The 15,758-nt window shown below is 35.5% G+C and overlaps 9 protein-coding genes across 9 annotated transcripts; 6 read left to right on the forward strand and 3 right to left on the reverse strand.

The window, feature by feature from the left end:
* Positions 1-1,173: 1,173 nt before the first annotated feature.
* On the forward strand, positions 1,174-1,812 carry OCT59_020441 (uncharacterized protein; the record flags this gene model as incomplete). The annotated part of the gene is made up of 1 exon (XM_066149185.1): positions 1,174-1,812. The coding sequence occupies one exon, from the start codon at positions 1,174-1,176 to the stop codon at positions 1,810-1,812; it is 639 nt and encodes a 212-aa protein (XP_065990123.1).
* Positions 1,813-1,839: 27 nt separating this feature from the next.
* Positions 1,840-2,250, forward strand: OCT59_020442 (uncharacterized protein; the record flags this gene model as incomplete). Its single annotated transcript, XM_025328506.2, has 1 exon — positions 1,840-2,250. The coding sequence occupies one exon, from the start codon at positions 1,840-1,842 to the stop codon at positions 2,248-2,250; it is 411 nt and encodes a 136-aa protein (XP_025166327.2).
* An 87-nt stretch (positions 2,251-2,337) lies between these two features.
* On the forward strand, positions 2,338-2,646 carry OCT59_020443 (uncharacterized protein; the record flags this gene model as incomplete). Its single annotated transcript, XM_066149186.1, has 1 exon — positions 2,338-2,646. One exon carries the CDS (start codon positions 2,338-2,340, stop codon positions 2,644-2,646), a length of 309 nt encoding a protein of 102 aa, XP_065990124.1.
* A 38-nt stretch (positions 2,647-2,684) lies between these two features.
* OCT59_020444 (uncharacterized protein) lies at positions 2,685-3,284 on the forward strand (the record flags this gene model as incomplete). Its single annotated transcript, XM_066149187.1, has 3 exons — positions 2,685-2,745; positions 2,814-3,168; positions 3,245-3,284. 3 exons carry the CDS (start codon positions 2,685-2,687, stop codon positions 3,282-3,284), a joined length of 456 nt encoding a protein of 151 aa, XP_065990125.1.
* Positions 3,285-3,839: 555 nt separating this feature from the next.
* On the reverse strand, positions 3,840-4,204 carry OCT59_020445 (uncharacterized protein; the record flags this gene model as incomplete). The annotated part of the gene is made up of 2 exons (XM_066149188.1): positions 3,840-3,977; positions 4,046-4,204. The coding sequence occupies 2 exons, from the start codon at positions 4,202-4,204 to the stop codon at positions 3,840-3,842; spliced, it is 297 nt and encodes a 98-aa protein (XP_065990126.1).
* Positions 4,205-4,523: 319 nt separating this feature from the next.
* On the forward strand, positions 4,524-5,181 carry OCT59_020446 (uncharacterized protein; the record flags this gene model as incomplete). The annotated part of the gene is made up of 2 exons (XM_066149189.1): positions 4,524-5,079; positions 5,162-5,181. 2 exons carry the CDS (start codon positions 4,524-4,526, stop codon positions 5,179-5,181), a joined length of 576 nt encoding a protein of 191 aa, XP_065990127.1.
* A 984-nt stretch (positions 5,182-6,165) lies between these two features.
* OCT59_020447 (uncharacterized protein) lies at positions 6,166-6,816 on the reverse strand (the record flags this gene model as incomplete). The annotated part of the gene is made up of 1 exon (XM_066149190.1): positions 6,166-6,816. One exon carries the CDS (start codon positions 6,814-6,816, stop codon positions 6,166-6,168), a length of 651 nt encoding a protein of 216 aa, XP_065990128.1.
* A 356-nt stretch (positions 6,817-7,172) lies between these two features.
* On the reverse strand, positions 7,173-8,006 carry OCT59_020448 (uncharacterized protein; the record flags this gene model as incomplete). The annotated part of the gene is made up of 1 exon (XM_025329538.2): positions 7,173-8,006. One exon carries the CDS (start codon positions 8,004-8,006, stop codon positions 7,173-7,175), a length of 834 nt encoding a protein of 277 aa, XP_025167451.2.
* A 3,468-nt stretch (positions 8,007-11,474) lies between these two features.
* Positions 11,475-11,741, forward strand: OCT59_020449 (uncharacterized protein; the record flags this gene model as incomplete). The annotated part of the gene is made up of 1 exon (XM_066149192.1): positions 11,475-11,741. One exon carries the CDS (start codon positions 11,475-11,477, stop codon positions 11,739-11,741), a length of 267 nt encoding a protein of 88 aa, XP_065990129.1.
* Between the last annotated feature and the right edge of the window lie 4,017 nt (positions 11,742-15,758).

Below are 15,758 nucleotides of genomic sequence, written 5' to 3' on the forward strand. Positions count from 1 at the left end.
CTCTTTTTTACATACATCTCTTAACGATTTGGGATTAGAATAATAGCCAGTTGGGCGATAATATATTCCACGCAATATGATATTTTTTTCAATTCTCTGAGCCTCAATAGGGTCTATCAAGATTTGTGGTTGGCTCATTCTGATTCTCTTTTATAATCACAAAAAAGAATGGCATTTCGGAGGCCCCATCTAAGGCAGAGAAGAACATGTGAAGAATATAAAGCTGAGCTGGAGGAGGAGAACTACCATCTTCGTAGTGAATTGCAAGCAGAAGTTGATAGTAACTGCCAAAATGAAAAGCAGATCAGAGAGCTGGAACGTGAATGTGTCCGTTGTGAACAAGAAATCCAAACTCTTAGTGGTGAGATAGAACGTCTTGAGAATGCTTCGAAAAAGGAGATAGTAGAGCTAAAATCTGAAATTTCCAGCCTAAAAAAGCAACTATATCAAGCTAAGAAGGATATTCGTGATAATGAAAAACATATTTCTAGTATAGAGAGTCTGTTAGTAGATTCCGAGGAGCAGGTAGAGAAATTGCGATGCCGAATCAGAACCATCTTATCACGAAAAAATTCACCAGAAAGAGGTAATTCTCCAGACTTGTATAATTCTGATGATAATATGGCCACAATCACAGAGCTAGCAAATGCTATAGATGGTTATCTGAATAATAGGACAATGACCAGAGATATTCTAATAGACCAAATTAAAAGGGCGACAAGGCAGATACGTCAAAAAGAGAATAATTTGCATCAGGATTTAGTCTGTGAGCAAAGAAGGCGCTATGATGCAGAAGGTGAGCGAGATCTTGCTATTACGTGAAGAGATCTTGCTGAAGGTGGGATGGCTAATGTTATTGGTGATCTCCATCAGTTGCGGACCAATGCTCAAAACCAGGTAAATAGAATGATAGGTAATATAGCAAGAAAGCAAACCCGTATAGGTGTACTGGTACAAGAAAAATTTGCCTTACAGTTATTGTATCAGCGAAATGCCCATCACCTATAGCGATGTAGAAGGGATATGGGTTTATTGGAGTACAATCGTGACAGGCTTTATGAGAGATATGAGAAATGGAAAAATAAGACCCAAGCAGAACGCCAGAATAATTTAAATTTGCAGGGACAAATTTTGGCGCTACAGAATAACCCACCTAATATACAACAAATAGGAATGGTAGGATATGGACCCCCAATATTTTATGGACGTCCTGGAGAAGATCCAGAGGACTTTCTCAGAGACTTTCAAAGATATGTAGTAGCTAGTCGAATAAATATAGCTCCTGGAGCAGGTCAGGTCACCGGAAGAGCGGAGGCTTTAGGTTTATTAATATCTTGCCTTGAAGGACCTGCTAAGCAATGGTATGAAACTAACATCAAAGGCAAGAATTGGAAATGTAGTAATATCTCAGATAATTTAGGTGTAGCTACTTTAACTGCTGTTCGAGCTTTGGCCGCCGGAAATGGTGGTGGTCAGGTTGGTGCTTTGAATACTGCAGGAGAATTTCAAGGTAAGGCGGCCGCCAAAATTGGTAGAATTGGTGCAGGTATTGCAACTGGTGCTAATATTATTCCAAATGGTACTTGGGATGAAGACTGGTCCATAGCTGGTGGCGAACCTGAAGCTAATGCACCAGTGGTACCTAATGCTGGTGGAGGTTTTCCTGCTGTTACAATAGCACCTAACATCACACTTGGTCAACTTATATACTTACTCAATACTGCCTATACAACCGTAGAACATTTAAAACAGACGACAGTTTTCGGTCAGCTCATGCAAGGTGATATGTCAGTTGAGCAGTTTTCTGCCTGAATTAAAAAGGTTGGTAAATTGGCTGAAATGACTCCAGAACAGCAAAGAGAGCAATTTATTCGTAGCTTAAATCCTATGAACCAATATAATATTCGAATGATGGCTAAATTTTATGATACACAGGATAATATTACAAAAGCTCTGGCTGAAGCGGAAAAATTTACATTATCTCAAAAGAGTGTACCATCTTCTCTTCCTATTTTTCCGACAGCCAATCCATATGCAGATACTAACAGATCAGGGGGTGGGATGACTAAAAATGAAATCGAGGACTTGATAAAAACCACAATGGCTTCCTCACAGCCTCAAACAGCTTATCAAAATACCGATTTACAATCTTCTATTAAATCATTGCAGGAGACTATGTCTCGAGCGACTAAGACTCTAGATAATAGTAAAAAATCGGCCAATAAGAGAGGGGAAGACATTATTAGATGATTTTTAAGTGAGCTACTAAGGACAAAATCAAATAAGCAACCTGAAGATGATTATAATTATGACCCTGTGGATGATATTACTGACAGTATGGCTGGTATGACACTAAATAGTGCCACAATAAATGCTATCAATTCCGCCGTTAAAAGTGCCGTTAAGAAAAAATGTACCAAGTATGGTAGATTTGGACATACTTCCTGTAAGTGCCCTCGAAAGAAGAAAAAGAAAAGCAAGAAGTCGAAGAAAGGTAAGGTCAATCTCGCTATAGAACCAGATTCAGATTCTTCTTCAAACGATACTTCTTCTAGTGATAGTTCTGATTCTGATACAAGTTCCTCTGATTCTTCCGATTCTGATGGTGATCTTAATGTTCATATAGCTAAGTCAAAAAAAAAGTGAAGAAGGAGAGTGAATCCGAGAAATTATCCTCTAAAGAGATGTCTAGTGCCAAGCTGAGAGAAATACCACTAGAGGAGACTATTCGTAAAGTCCTTCATAGTGAGCTTAAACTAATCTTCCCCCACATTTTTTCCAAGATTCTGGTCTCATTGCGTCCAAACAGATAGTGGCTTCTACGGAGGCAAAGATAGTATCCCAAAATGATGTATCATCATCTTCAAAAGATTCGGATGAGTCCAGTCTGGAAGAGGAGTCTTTAGATGATCCTATAGAGATCGACTTCGTCAAGAAGAAGGAGCCGAAAACTAGTGTTGCCACTATAAAGTGCAAAATCAGGCGCTTGAAGATTCCAGCCATGACTCTAGACTCCAGAGCTGAGCCTCCAATTATAACGAAAAACATTGTTGATCGTACTAAGGACAAAATAGATAAATCTGAAAAACATGACCTTAGCGGTGTAGCTACTGTCCCGATTGAATCTATTGGTATTGTCCGCAATCTGCCTATTACTCTAGCTCCTGGGTGCATCATTTATGAAGATTTTGTAGTTGTGGATTATCACAAGCCAACGCTAATATTTTCTAATCAACTCCTAAAGAAATATGGATGCGCAGTGGATTGGAATACAAATGAGCTAAAGATCCCTCTTAATGGGAAGGACTATATTATCCCAGTCACTTTCACTGGTAAAAAAATGGTCTATCCTACATATATCCTACATATATCTTACACATATCGGGTACTTAAAATGTAGAACACAAATAATACACATATCATACACATATCGGGTACTTATATATATAGTATACCTATCAGGTACCTGATATATGTATGATATATATATTAGTACCCGATATGTGTATGATATGTGTATTATTTGTGTATGATTTTCTACATTTTAAGTACCCGATATGTGTAAAATATGTGTAAAATAAATCATTTTTTTACCAGTGTATGCATAAGGTCAAGAACAAGCTTGAGGTGAATTGTGCGACCACTACTTCTGAATGTGATGATCTGTCAACCCCAGACTGCATTTCGCAGGACTTAAGTGAGGATGGCGCATTAAAAAAAAAGTGAGTTATGAAGAGCTCGAAAAAATGTTATTTAGCGCTCTTAAGTCTAAAGAGGATCTTAACGAATTGTGTGAGAAATTATTAGTACGCTATGATAAACTAAATGGGAAATATCTTCTACACGGCTAGACGTCTATTCACCTCTGCTTTATTTTTTTCGTCTCTCTTAGCTTCTTTTTCATAAAATGCATTCAGATCCTCTCTGCTAATATTTAAACCTTCAGAACCCTCTGGGCTTGTAGACGTTGGCTGATTCTGGGTAATAGATGGTTCAGAGATTCTAACGGATTTGGACTTGGGTTTCTTTCCTCCGGTCTTTTTACCTTACTCCCAGAAATAACATTGCATTCCACAGGATCTGCTTGCTGATATGAACCAGGTTCTTCTGACAGTGGTTTTATATCTTTAGGGTCTATTGGTAGGTGAGCTCCTCTCCAAATTTGATACACCCGCCGTGTTGATATTTTGTATTTGTTAGCCATGACTTCTGATGCCCGCTTCGTTGAATTTTTAGCTTTAATAATATCCTGGATATCTTCAGCAGATAGGGGGTTGCATCTGAACGCAAATACTGAAGCATTTTTTACAAATAGACAAAAAAAAATCTTTCGAAAAATTACCGGTATATTTTTGATATTTTTTCGGTATTCGTTTAATCTCTGTTCGGTATTATCGATATATTTTCGGTAGATTCGGTGTATTCGGTGTATTCGATATATTCGGTCTAAAAAATTTGCCAAGTAAAAAATTTTCAATCGCATGTTTTTTTTAATATACTAGCAACTAAGCCGAAAAAAGGCTATGACCAATGTGTATACCTTGAAAGATATTAATAATAAAGGTCATCGGCTTGGTAGTGCGTATGAGCAAGAGCTCGAAAAAAAATTGTATACCACTCTTAGTTCTAAAGCCGAAATTAATGATCTTTGTGAAAAGTTGTTGGCTAAAAATTCAGAGTATTCGGAGCGAGAGGAGGATATTGAAAATAAGATTAGCCAGTTAAATACGTCCAGTACTAAAGTTAGATCCCAACTCATTTCTGAACGGAAGTCTCATTCTGAAAGTCAACGTGGACTTGAAGCCAAATATACTGCTGAAATCCAATCGCTCAAATCAGAGATTAAAACACTGAAGAGAAAGGCGACTTTGGCCCAGAAAGCTTCGTCCGCTGACAAGGTCCAGATTCTTTCTCTTGAAACTAAAATACGCGAATTGGAAGGTAAGTTGGAGGACATAGATCTAGAGCGTACATATCATGATTTGGATGTAATGGGAGGGGTGGTAGAAGAGCCGGCCCAAATAAGCTCATCCGAAATAGAATCTCTCAGGCTTAAATTGGAACGAGCGAATGAGGACCGTAATTCGAAAGAATATACAATAGAATATATGGAAAAAGGGATAGAAGCAACACATGAGATAACCAGTCGGAAAATAGATAGCCGGTCTTCAGAACGATTAAAATTAATGGAGGAAAATAGGTCCCTCAAGGACCAGTTAGCGTTAAAGAAAAATACTTCGTCCCAAATAATTTCAAGTGAGGGGATTCCTTTGGAATCAGGTGGCGCAGAAGCAGTACCATTGTCCCAAGAAATATCTCTAGCACCGGCTATTCCTGTCGTTGCGAGTTCTCTAATATTGCCGATGATAACATATTCCATGCTTGCCTTACTACTGATTGTGGTTATATGGCTCGTGGTCAGGAAATGGTGGAATCTATGGGGTATGAATAAAAAAAATGATCGATATTTCACACACGAAAAATATATAAATAGGCCAGATATTTATTATCTCAATACCTAATCGACTACCGTATAAGTACTGGCGCGAGCGGGACTTCTCTGAATCTTCTTTGGATGTGGGCTAATACCTTTTTTGATAAATCTTCGGGTGGATTTATTAATATCTTTTTAGCTTGAGCCAGTGTACATGCAAATAACCATCCAATATGGATCTGGTTACCTCCCTTACCATTATGACCGTGTTGTAGTAAATATTGATAGTCATCCATTACGATATCTCTCATCCCTTCCTGATCCGCTATTATTTTGCGAAATAACCATCTATCATCTTCTGTGATTGGGAAATGGATTTTGTTGGGTTCGAAGCCTATGTACTGGGAAACTTGGTCACGTAGTTCAGCCATTATATCAATAAAACTTATGTTTAAAAACACTAGTGATCCATAATAGCCGTTAAGGCGTTTCGCAAAAATAGGCCTTAGCCACGGAGTATATCACATGTTTTTGGCCGGCCCCAGCTGAAAAATACTAATGATCATCTCCGGGCATATCCGTGGCCAGGCTATATGATCGGAGGTCAGAAGTTTGAAGATAAAAATTGAAGTTAGCCGGTATTATTGCAAGAGAAAAATATATATATATAAATAATATTGTATGGATTCTTAGCCGGAATTGCCACACCCCGTTAAGAGTACTTAACAATATTATCTATTTAAGTACTTTGCTAGCACCTCTGACCCAGTTATATCCTCAAGATGGAAATACCATAAATTATTAATGTCGTCTAATGCCCCAATTTCTGATATATGAGGTAAGGCAGGTAGGTCAGCAATTATCTCATTTTTTCGCATGGATGAAACTGGGCCGATTTCTTCTGGAATTGATACATGCTCTTTATAACGCATATGATAGACCAATTTGTGAAAGAATAAATTATACTCTTCAATACATTTTGCAAGCTCGCTAGGATATCGAGCAAAATCAGAGCATATTTTTTCCCTCATTTCGTCATCTACTGAGAGGTTTTTATCTTTTGAAATTTTCCTAACGCATTTCATAAATGTCTCCCATAATACCTCGATAGGGTTGCTTGCCATGAAAATCTCATAGCTAAGCCATTTACCATAAAATATTTCATATGAACTACCTATCTTTTGATACAACATTTCTTGTGCTTCTATGACAGCGTTTCTATAGGCGCATTTATAAGCATTTCCACGGGATACCATTATCTTGGAAGTAATACCATTAACTATGATATTCTCCTTCACAAAACCCTCAAGCCATGATTTGGCTTTCTTTTGAGCATGGTCATCTATTTGCTTATATTTCTCATCCGGATCCTTAATTTGCATTATTTTATCTGAGGGGGTCGGCTCATGTCTTTTATCATACATGATAAATCGGGCACAGAGACCAATGATAGTTTTTTCGTAATAATGATATAAATCTAACTCCTTACCCAATTCCTTAGCTACGTCCACAAATTCCATTTTCTCGCCTTTAGTTGGTTCTAACTTTCTACCATGTAAATCAAAAGTCGTATCTGGATGAGTTACTACGTAACTAAAGCGCCCACCTGGTACCAGAATCTTAGTATCATATTTTCCTTTCATTCATCCTATAAAACGCTGAACAGCTTTGTTATCTTTATCAGGTTTCCAAGCGTCAGTCTCTATAAATTGTTCAAAATTCCACTGCTCATGATTAATTATAGCATCCCTGAGAACGTCTTCAACAATCTCATGGAGTGATTAGACGTTATTAATATCCATAGCCCTTCGCATAATACGATCCATATAGTTTTGAAAACTTGGGATTTACCCTGCTTCACAGTATCTATTCCCCTTATAAAAGGCTCTCTTGGTTCGAAGTTAGGAGTCTCTTCATGGTCAATGCCAAAATATTTTTTCTTTTCGGTAAACGCTACTGGAAATAGTACTTCCTCGTAGGCTATTTTAAGATAATCCGACCTAGTCTTGAGTCTGAGGAAAGTGTTCACATCATTGCGCAATTTTTCCATTACACCCATAGTAGTCTTGACCATCTCAGTCCAATACTCTAGTTTAGAGATTTCTCCCTCCCCATCATTATAAGCCAGTTCGTATTTCTCATAGCAGGAATCTGGACAAATGAGATATAAGGAATCGGTATCACCGTATTTTATCCTAAAGCCTTTCTTTCTAACGTACTCTGCAACACGTTTGATAATTTCTTGCCCAGCCAAAGTAACACCTCCAGCAAGTTCGAGTATGTAGAATGGGGAACCACTTCTGCCCGTCACACCATAGAATGAATTCATATACAATTTAATGGCTTTCTGCTTAGAATTTAAAGAATCATAGGCAAAGCAGACAGAACTGTATTCTTTTATAAAATTATCATATGATAAATCAATAAAAGGATCTAAGATTTTAACCATCTCAGCACGCTTCTTCACATTCTTCGTCGAGGACAAAACATCTTTGATTGCGTCCGCTATTGAGATAGATCCGCTGGCATGATCCCAAAGGGATCCATCCATTCTACTTTTGACCTTTCCCATATATTTCTTTTTCTTTCCAACATCAGCAAGTTTGAAAAGCGTTGATTCACACCAGTATACGCGTTGATCAACACCAGCTAGTTGTTCAACATGATTAACAATATTAATCAACACCCATATATTGGAGTATATCAGCGCATAATGTTAATATACGCGTCGTTCAACTCTAATTTGTAGTGCAACACATTATGCATTGTTGTTCAACGCACTGTATATTAACGCATATATATGATTACATGTGTATATTTTAATTAAATTATATTTATTTATTTATTTTTACTCACCTTAGGAACCGAACCGGTTACCTCAACTTACAATATCATATCTCACGATCTAACCACTGTACTATTTAATTTAAGTATAATATACATTTATTAAAATTAGTATTTAAAAAAAAAATCATTTCGTCAATACTATAATGGCCGTACTCTATATCACATGTATCACGTGATACTGGATTACTGCTGCGGACTGCGGTATAGCAAAAAAAGAAATTAAGCTTTTTTTAGCAAAGCTTAATTTTTTTTTGCTTTTCTTCGTTCTCTCCTTCCCTTTCGTTTTCCCATTACCCCTTCGTTCTCCCCTTCCCTTTCGTTTCATTCTTTTCCCTTTCGTTCTCCCCTTTCTCCCCTTTCCTTTATAAAAGTTTTATCCATTATTTCTATAAAAACTCCGTAAAAATGAGCCTTCACGGATCCATTCACAGAAAATGTAATAAGTGGATAAATTCCGTAATATAAGGTCATTAATTCCGGAGATATGAGCCTTTTACGGAAAAAAGTTTGGTGAGTTTCGCAACGAAACGTTGCGAAACTATTTATTCATTTTTTAACGAAACGTTTTTTAACGTTTCGAAATATTTTTTTAAAAATTCTTTTAATCGGAACGTTGGCTAACGTTCCGATTATTTTTTTTATTTCATTTTTAATCGGAACGTTGAAAAACATTCCGAAATATTATTTTTTTTTAAAATTATTTTAATCGGAACGTTGGCTAACGTTCTGATTAATTTTTTTACTTCATTTTTAATCGGAACGTTGAAAAACGTTCCGAAATATTGTTTTTTAAAAAATTCTTTAATCGGAACGTTGGCTAACGTTCCGATTTTTCATTAAAAATATTTTGAAATGTTTTTAGCGTTTGAAATATTTGTTTTATTTTTTTAATCGGAGCGTTGTCTGCGTTCGAAATATTTGTTTTTTCATTTTTTTAATCGGACGTTGGCTAAGCGTTCCGATTTTTCATTAAAATTATTTTGAAAGCGTTTTTAACGTTTGAAATATTTGTTTTATTTTTTTTAATCGAAGCGTTGGTTAGCGTTCCGATTTTTCATTTTTAGCAAAGCGTTTTTTAGCGTTTGAAAATATTTTTTTTTCTTTTTTTTAATCGGAGCGTTTTTAGCGTTCGAAACAATTTTTTTTAATTTTTTTAATCGGAACGTTGGCGTTCCGATTATTTTTTTATTTTACTTTTTTAACGAAACGTTGAAAAACGTTTCATTTATTCTTTTTTTTTAACTTCTTTAATCGGAACGTTGTCTAACGCTTCTGATTTTTTTATTTTTCATTTTTTTTAACGAAACGCTTTTTAACGCTTTCGAAAATACATTTTTTTTTATTTTTTTCTTAATCGGAACGTTGGCTAACGTTCCGATTTTTTTTGTATTTCATTTTTAATGAAACGTTTTTTAACGTTTCGAAACTTTTTTTTTTGATTTTTTTTTTAATCGGAACGTTGGCTAACGTTCCGATTTTTTTTATTACATTTTTTAACGAAATGCTTATTAACGTTTCGTAATTTTTTTTCATTTTTTTTTCCTTTCTTCTTTTAGGTCAGCGGGTGGACTTCCGAGTTCCGAAGAACGGAAAACCAAGATTTGTAAGATAAGTACGAATCTTGGTTTAATTTTTTTTTTCTTTTTTTTTTAATATTATTAATGAACGGTTACTAATAACCGTTCTTTTCTTTTTTAGGTTTCGGGCGGCTTCCTGGTTCCGAAGAACGGAAAAGAACCAAGATTCGTAAGTATATACGAATCTTGGTTTTGTTTTTTTTTGTTTTTTTTTTAAAAAAATATTATGAACGGTTACTAATAACCGTTCTTTACTTCTATTTTTTAGGTTTCGGGCGGCTTCCTGGTTCCGAAGAACGGAAAAGAACCAAGATTCGTAAGTATATACGAATCTTGGTTTTGTTTTTTTTATTTTTTTTTAATATTATGAACGGTTACTAATAACCGTTCCTTTCTTTTTTATAGGTTCGGGTGGACTTCGGACAAACGGGAGAACCAAGATTCGTAAGTACGAGTACGAATTTTGGTTTTTGTTTTTTTTTTAATATTTTGGAACGGTTTACTAACCGTTCCTTTCTTTTTTCTTTTATAGGTTCGGGTGGGCTTCCCAAGAACGGAAAAACCCAAAGATTCGTAAGAATCTTTATTTTTTTTCTTTCTTTGTTTATTATTATGAACGGTTTACTAACCGTTCTTTCTTTTTTCTTTTATAGGTTCGGGTAGGCTTCCCAAGAACGGAAAACCCAAAGAATCGGTAAGTTTTGAATAAAACACGTTTTTTATTTTTATTTTTTTTATTTTTTTTTAATTTTCTCTTTTCTTTTTGTAGGTATCGATTCTTTCGGCTTTGGGACTTGGATATGCCGATATGGTAAGTTTCGATATTCGAAACTTACATTTTTTTAATTATTTTTTTTAATTTTATTCTTTAAGAAACGTTCTAACTGAACGTTTCTCTTTTTTGTAGGCCTAGATTTTCTTTTCGGCGCTCTGGATTTTTCTTTTGTAGGTCAGCTTGATGGTTATTTCGACCCTTGAGCGAATGAATAATGGAAGATAATTCCTCAATCCTCAATGTGAATATTAAACCACTTGATGTTGTTAAGACACATACGACGAGATTTGGTTTTGATTTTTATCATGAAGGAGCATAATATTAATATAATTATCGAGGGAAAGTTCATATTTCCACCTTGTTATGGTTGTGTCACTAGGGGCGCTATGTCAACGGAATTTTAGTACGTTAATCGCTTAAAAATCCGCGGCAATCCAATTATAACAAGAGGATGAATTTTTACAATTTTACATGATTAGATATTGTATTTGTATTGTACTGTATTCTATAAATAAATTTACAATGTTTTACAATTTAAAAATTTTAAAATATACACGTTAATAATATACAATAATATATATGTTAATAAATTACTAATACTACAATTAAAGTTAACTATCGTACGATGACTAAAAAATACTATTGCTACCATTGCTATACGTGTTTTTAATATCAATATACGCGTTTTTATACATTGTATACGCATTTTTAAACTATCGTTGTTTTACTATGTGTAGCTTTACACTTAAATGGGTGTTGTTTTACACGTTTTTAAACATTTTTAAGTGGTGTTGATTGACAAAGGGTTCGTTTCCCTACGTTTTTTGGCGTTAAGCAACACATGGTGTTTTTCAACACTTTATACACCTGTTTAAAACTTGCTGATGAATGGGCTTTAGCTGGGCTTTTATTTCATTTCGCATTCTCCCCAATCTCTCCAATATCTTTGGGAAAAGACCTTTCTGATCAGGCTTATTGCCGTATAGTCCAGGCTCGTATAGGATTACCATTATACTTGAACTCGATATTGTGGAGTACTTTATTTTCTCTTTCTAACTCATCTACTTCCGAAAGTGTTGAGACCATCTTCTCGGGTGAGAGGTTGTAAGTCATAATTATGCTAGGGTATAAGGAAGCGAAGTCCAAACCTGTGACAGGACGTTTATTTTCGAGACCCTTTACTGGCGGGAAAACATATGCTCCCGGAAACTTCCAGATGCTTTCTGATCGGAAGTTTTCATGCTGAATAGTATGTCCTGGGTCCATGCTTCAGCACCCAAGAGGTTGGATACTTTTGTCCTTATGGCATAATAATGTGTATCAAATAGAGTTATATATGCTATCGAAGCAACTTCTCTATAATCATTTATTATATTATGCCTGACCGCGAGCTCCTGACAACGTAAGGCGTCTATGGTACAGTAATTAGCTATTTCGTGCATATTTTCAGTGGAAGAGTCTGAAATCCTACCCCTCGCTTCTGAATAGTACTTCCATAATTTGCTTATAGGTAAATCGGCTTTGCTGTCGAGACCACAATCTTCTAAGAAGTATTTGAGTGATCTTCTCTCTGAACGGGGGAAAAGTTGCAACAAACTCGCGCAAACGTCAATTGGTACGCATCCGGGAAGCTTAAGAAAAGATGATTCAAAGTTCAAATTATTGGTACCAAATTTGATGTTAATAGATTCACGACCTTCTGTTCTTCTGAAGTTCCTGTCCGTTTTCTTCGCCCATTGGTCCCTATGAAAGAAACCACTGCTTAATGGCTTTTCAGTTCCACTGAAATAATTCCAAATGAGGATGGATTGAATATTGGCTGTCTTATGCAGATTTGCTGACATTTGTTGGACCATCCAGTCGAGAACCTTTAATTTTGTAGCCTTCTCCACTATAAATGGCCAATCATATCCAGAATCGTTAAAGCCAAGCTGGATGTCTGGGGCAAAGATTTCCAACATAGAGCAAATGCCTTTAAGAGATTGGTCTGATTCCCGCATATGATGATCATGCAACGTGGATCTGGTGCCGTCTCAACATCAACGAGACGTATTTGTTCTAGTGGTTTTGGGTCATCTTTCCAGTGAACCATCATACAGATCATAAAAACTTGAGCTGTATCATTTTCTGCTTGTGGGAAATTACCTAACTCACGCGAATCGTATGTTTCTATGTCCCATGTTAGAACTAATGCTCGGTCACGAGAAAAGAGAGAAGATGGATAAATTTTATAAAGTGGTTCAAAATCAACTATGGGTTGGAAATTACCAATGTGAACATAAAATGCATGCGGACAATGTTGGGATTTTGCATAATAAGGTGCACTGAAATTATATTTGTAGTCGCTTATTAACCCCATCCGGAAAGTGGTATTCTATACTTTCTTGCGACTTTACGGTAATATGTGCCCGTATCATCTGAAGCGGTTTCTATTCTATTTTCTTGATCGACCTTCGAATTATAGTTTGAAATGATATTGAGAGCAGTGAACCTTATATCTTTATTAGGTGCAATGATGCGAAGATAAGACTTTTTTTCCGCATGGTAGCCACGAATAGGATATGCCTTTATGCACTCCCTTCAGATCAGATTCATGTTTACTCTATTCCCCTGGCTGTCTTTTTTAGTAGCGAGTAAGTGCTTTATTTTGGACCAGAATTTAGGAATACTTGCATTTTCAGGAACGCGAATATCAAAAAATATCTTGATACTAGTAATGGTGACGACTGCCTTCTGGCCATTAACGAGATGTCCATAGATTCGAAGAACATAATGGGGGATTTTATTAACATTCTCTTTGGCTTCTTCTATGTCGTATGACACGAATGGAATATCTCGACGATTCGCTATCTCAACTTTGAGAGTTAAAGTTGACCCCTCATCATTTCTCATAGCTAATTTATTACGGGTTGAGAAACCCGCCAAGTAATTCTCACCGCCATATCTGATTACCTGACCCAATGATGTTTTTTCTTTTTCAGCCTCTAGGTGAAAAAGGGTGGGGGTGTTAGAGGAGAGGAACTCTGAAAGCTCGAAATGTTCGGCCATTTTTTTCGAAAGATTTATAGTTATACCAAATCTCAAGGTATATTATTCGCAAGAAAAAAGTTTAAAATGAAAATAATTCCCCAACATTATTAATTGATATATACAAATGGGAGGCAGAAAAAAGCTGACACCTTGGAATTTTTATTATTATCCATATATTCTTAGGACTGGAGAAGTGTGCAATCGGAGATGCTATGATCCAAAGGGATGTAAAGTCCATCGAAATTCTAGGCAAGTTCTTTGCAAAGAACCCAGGTGTAAAGAGAATACAAGATCCAAATATGACTATTGCGATACGCATGCAAAAAAACATAGATCAAGGGAACATTATCATCAGAAAAAGCAGGCTAAGTTGGCTTCGACAGAGATACTGGTAGGTAATTTAGATATAAACAAAAATAATACGACTTGTCACTAGTGATACGATCCCTTTGGGATTCACTAGAAAAATCCGTCCAAGTTTACTGGGACGAGTTAGGATGGAAACCAGGACGGAAAATTATAGCTAAATGGCATTGTCGAATCGAACTAAAGGGAATTTGAATACCCGTCCTAGTTGTCATAGTTGTTCTAGAAAAAACGCAAGATCCCAGACTTTTTTATTTTTTTACATATAGGTATATATAGCATACATATATAACATACATACATAGCATGCATACATAACATACATACATAGCATGCATAAGATATAAAAAATCGGTTTTTCCTAGAACTTTACTTTTTACTAGGACAACTATGACAACTAGGACATAGTATATAAGAACAAGTTAGATCAAAGAAAGAAGCTTTTCTCCTATATCAAAACCCGTCCTAGTTCCCGTCCTAGTTGACCCAATAACTTAGACAACTAGGACAGAATTTTTAGAACGAAATCCATCTCAAAAATATGTTTACATATTGCACCTCCAATTCTTTACTAACCAACCATCCGCCAGACTGGAGCTAGGAAGATTTCAGAAATATATGGATACAAAAATATGTGATACAAATGCATATATATTGGATTCCAGAAATGTTCCAGAAATGTTTCCATTACTAGCCCGTAACTATGAATGGCTGTTCTGGTGATGGAACAGTATCACGTGTCTGGCGCAGTACCGGCCAGCATTATTCCACAATTTCGGTCAGAACTTTGGGTATAAGAAGTCGGCATCCAAGCTGACATTCCATAACACTTCCATGATGGTTCCTCACTAGTTCCATGACAGCTTCACAGAAGTTCTAGGACACTATCAAGTCACCATCATGGTACTAAGCTGGATCCTCGAATCATATGCCCAAAAGATCGGCCAAAATTATGGTATAGTGCTGGCCAAAATTAATCGCAGATCTACTGCACCACCTAACATGATATTTTTTTACCATATTTCAGCATTTTGATAGATAACAAAATAGGTAAAAAAGAAAAGCACCCTCGAATCCTTAACAGACAACCAAAGAGGCGCAGAATGGCAAAAACTTCATCATAAAACTTAGAATCCAAATAATTGCAGACAGGCTGGACCTCCAACATAGAATTTAATAACCAATCAACCATAGAATCCCAATAACATAAATTATATTAGAAAACGATTATTGGCGCAGAGAACCAAACAAAAATAGGTACATTTTGATTATTTAGTAACAGTAATATTTAGGTTATTTAATCACATGATCACAAATAATAAATGGGAAAAAGCTAAAGAAAAGCGGATTCAAAGGGAAGGAATAGTAAGAAAAATAACTAGGTATACAAAATTGTCACAAACAGGTTATTTAGTTAGAGTATTTAATCATATTTAGGTTATTAACTTTAGATTATTTAGATATATTTAAATTATTTAGTTATATTTAGATTATTTATAGTCATACTTAGATTATTTAGTTATATTTAGATTATTTATAGTCATACTTAGATTATTTAGTTATAGTTAGATTATTTTATTATTAAATAACCTAGTCTAAGCCGTTTATGACTAAATAATATAATTATATTATTTAGTCATAAACGGCTAGTGTATTTCTTTTAAAAAATACTGTGATATTTCATAAAAAATATTTTTTTTTACTATTTTTATTTTTAAACTACTTGAAT

Source organism: Rhizophagus irregularis, chromosome 3 (assembly GCF_026210795.1).
Source record: "Rhizophagus irregularis chromosome 3, complete sequence".
In the NCBI taxonomy this organism is placed as follows: domain Eukaryota; kingdom Fungi; phylum Glomeromycota; class Glomeromycetes; order Glomerales; family Glomeraceae; genus Rhizophagus; species Rhizophagus irregularis.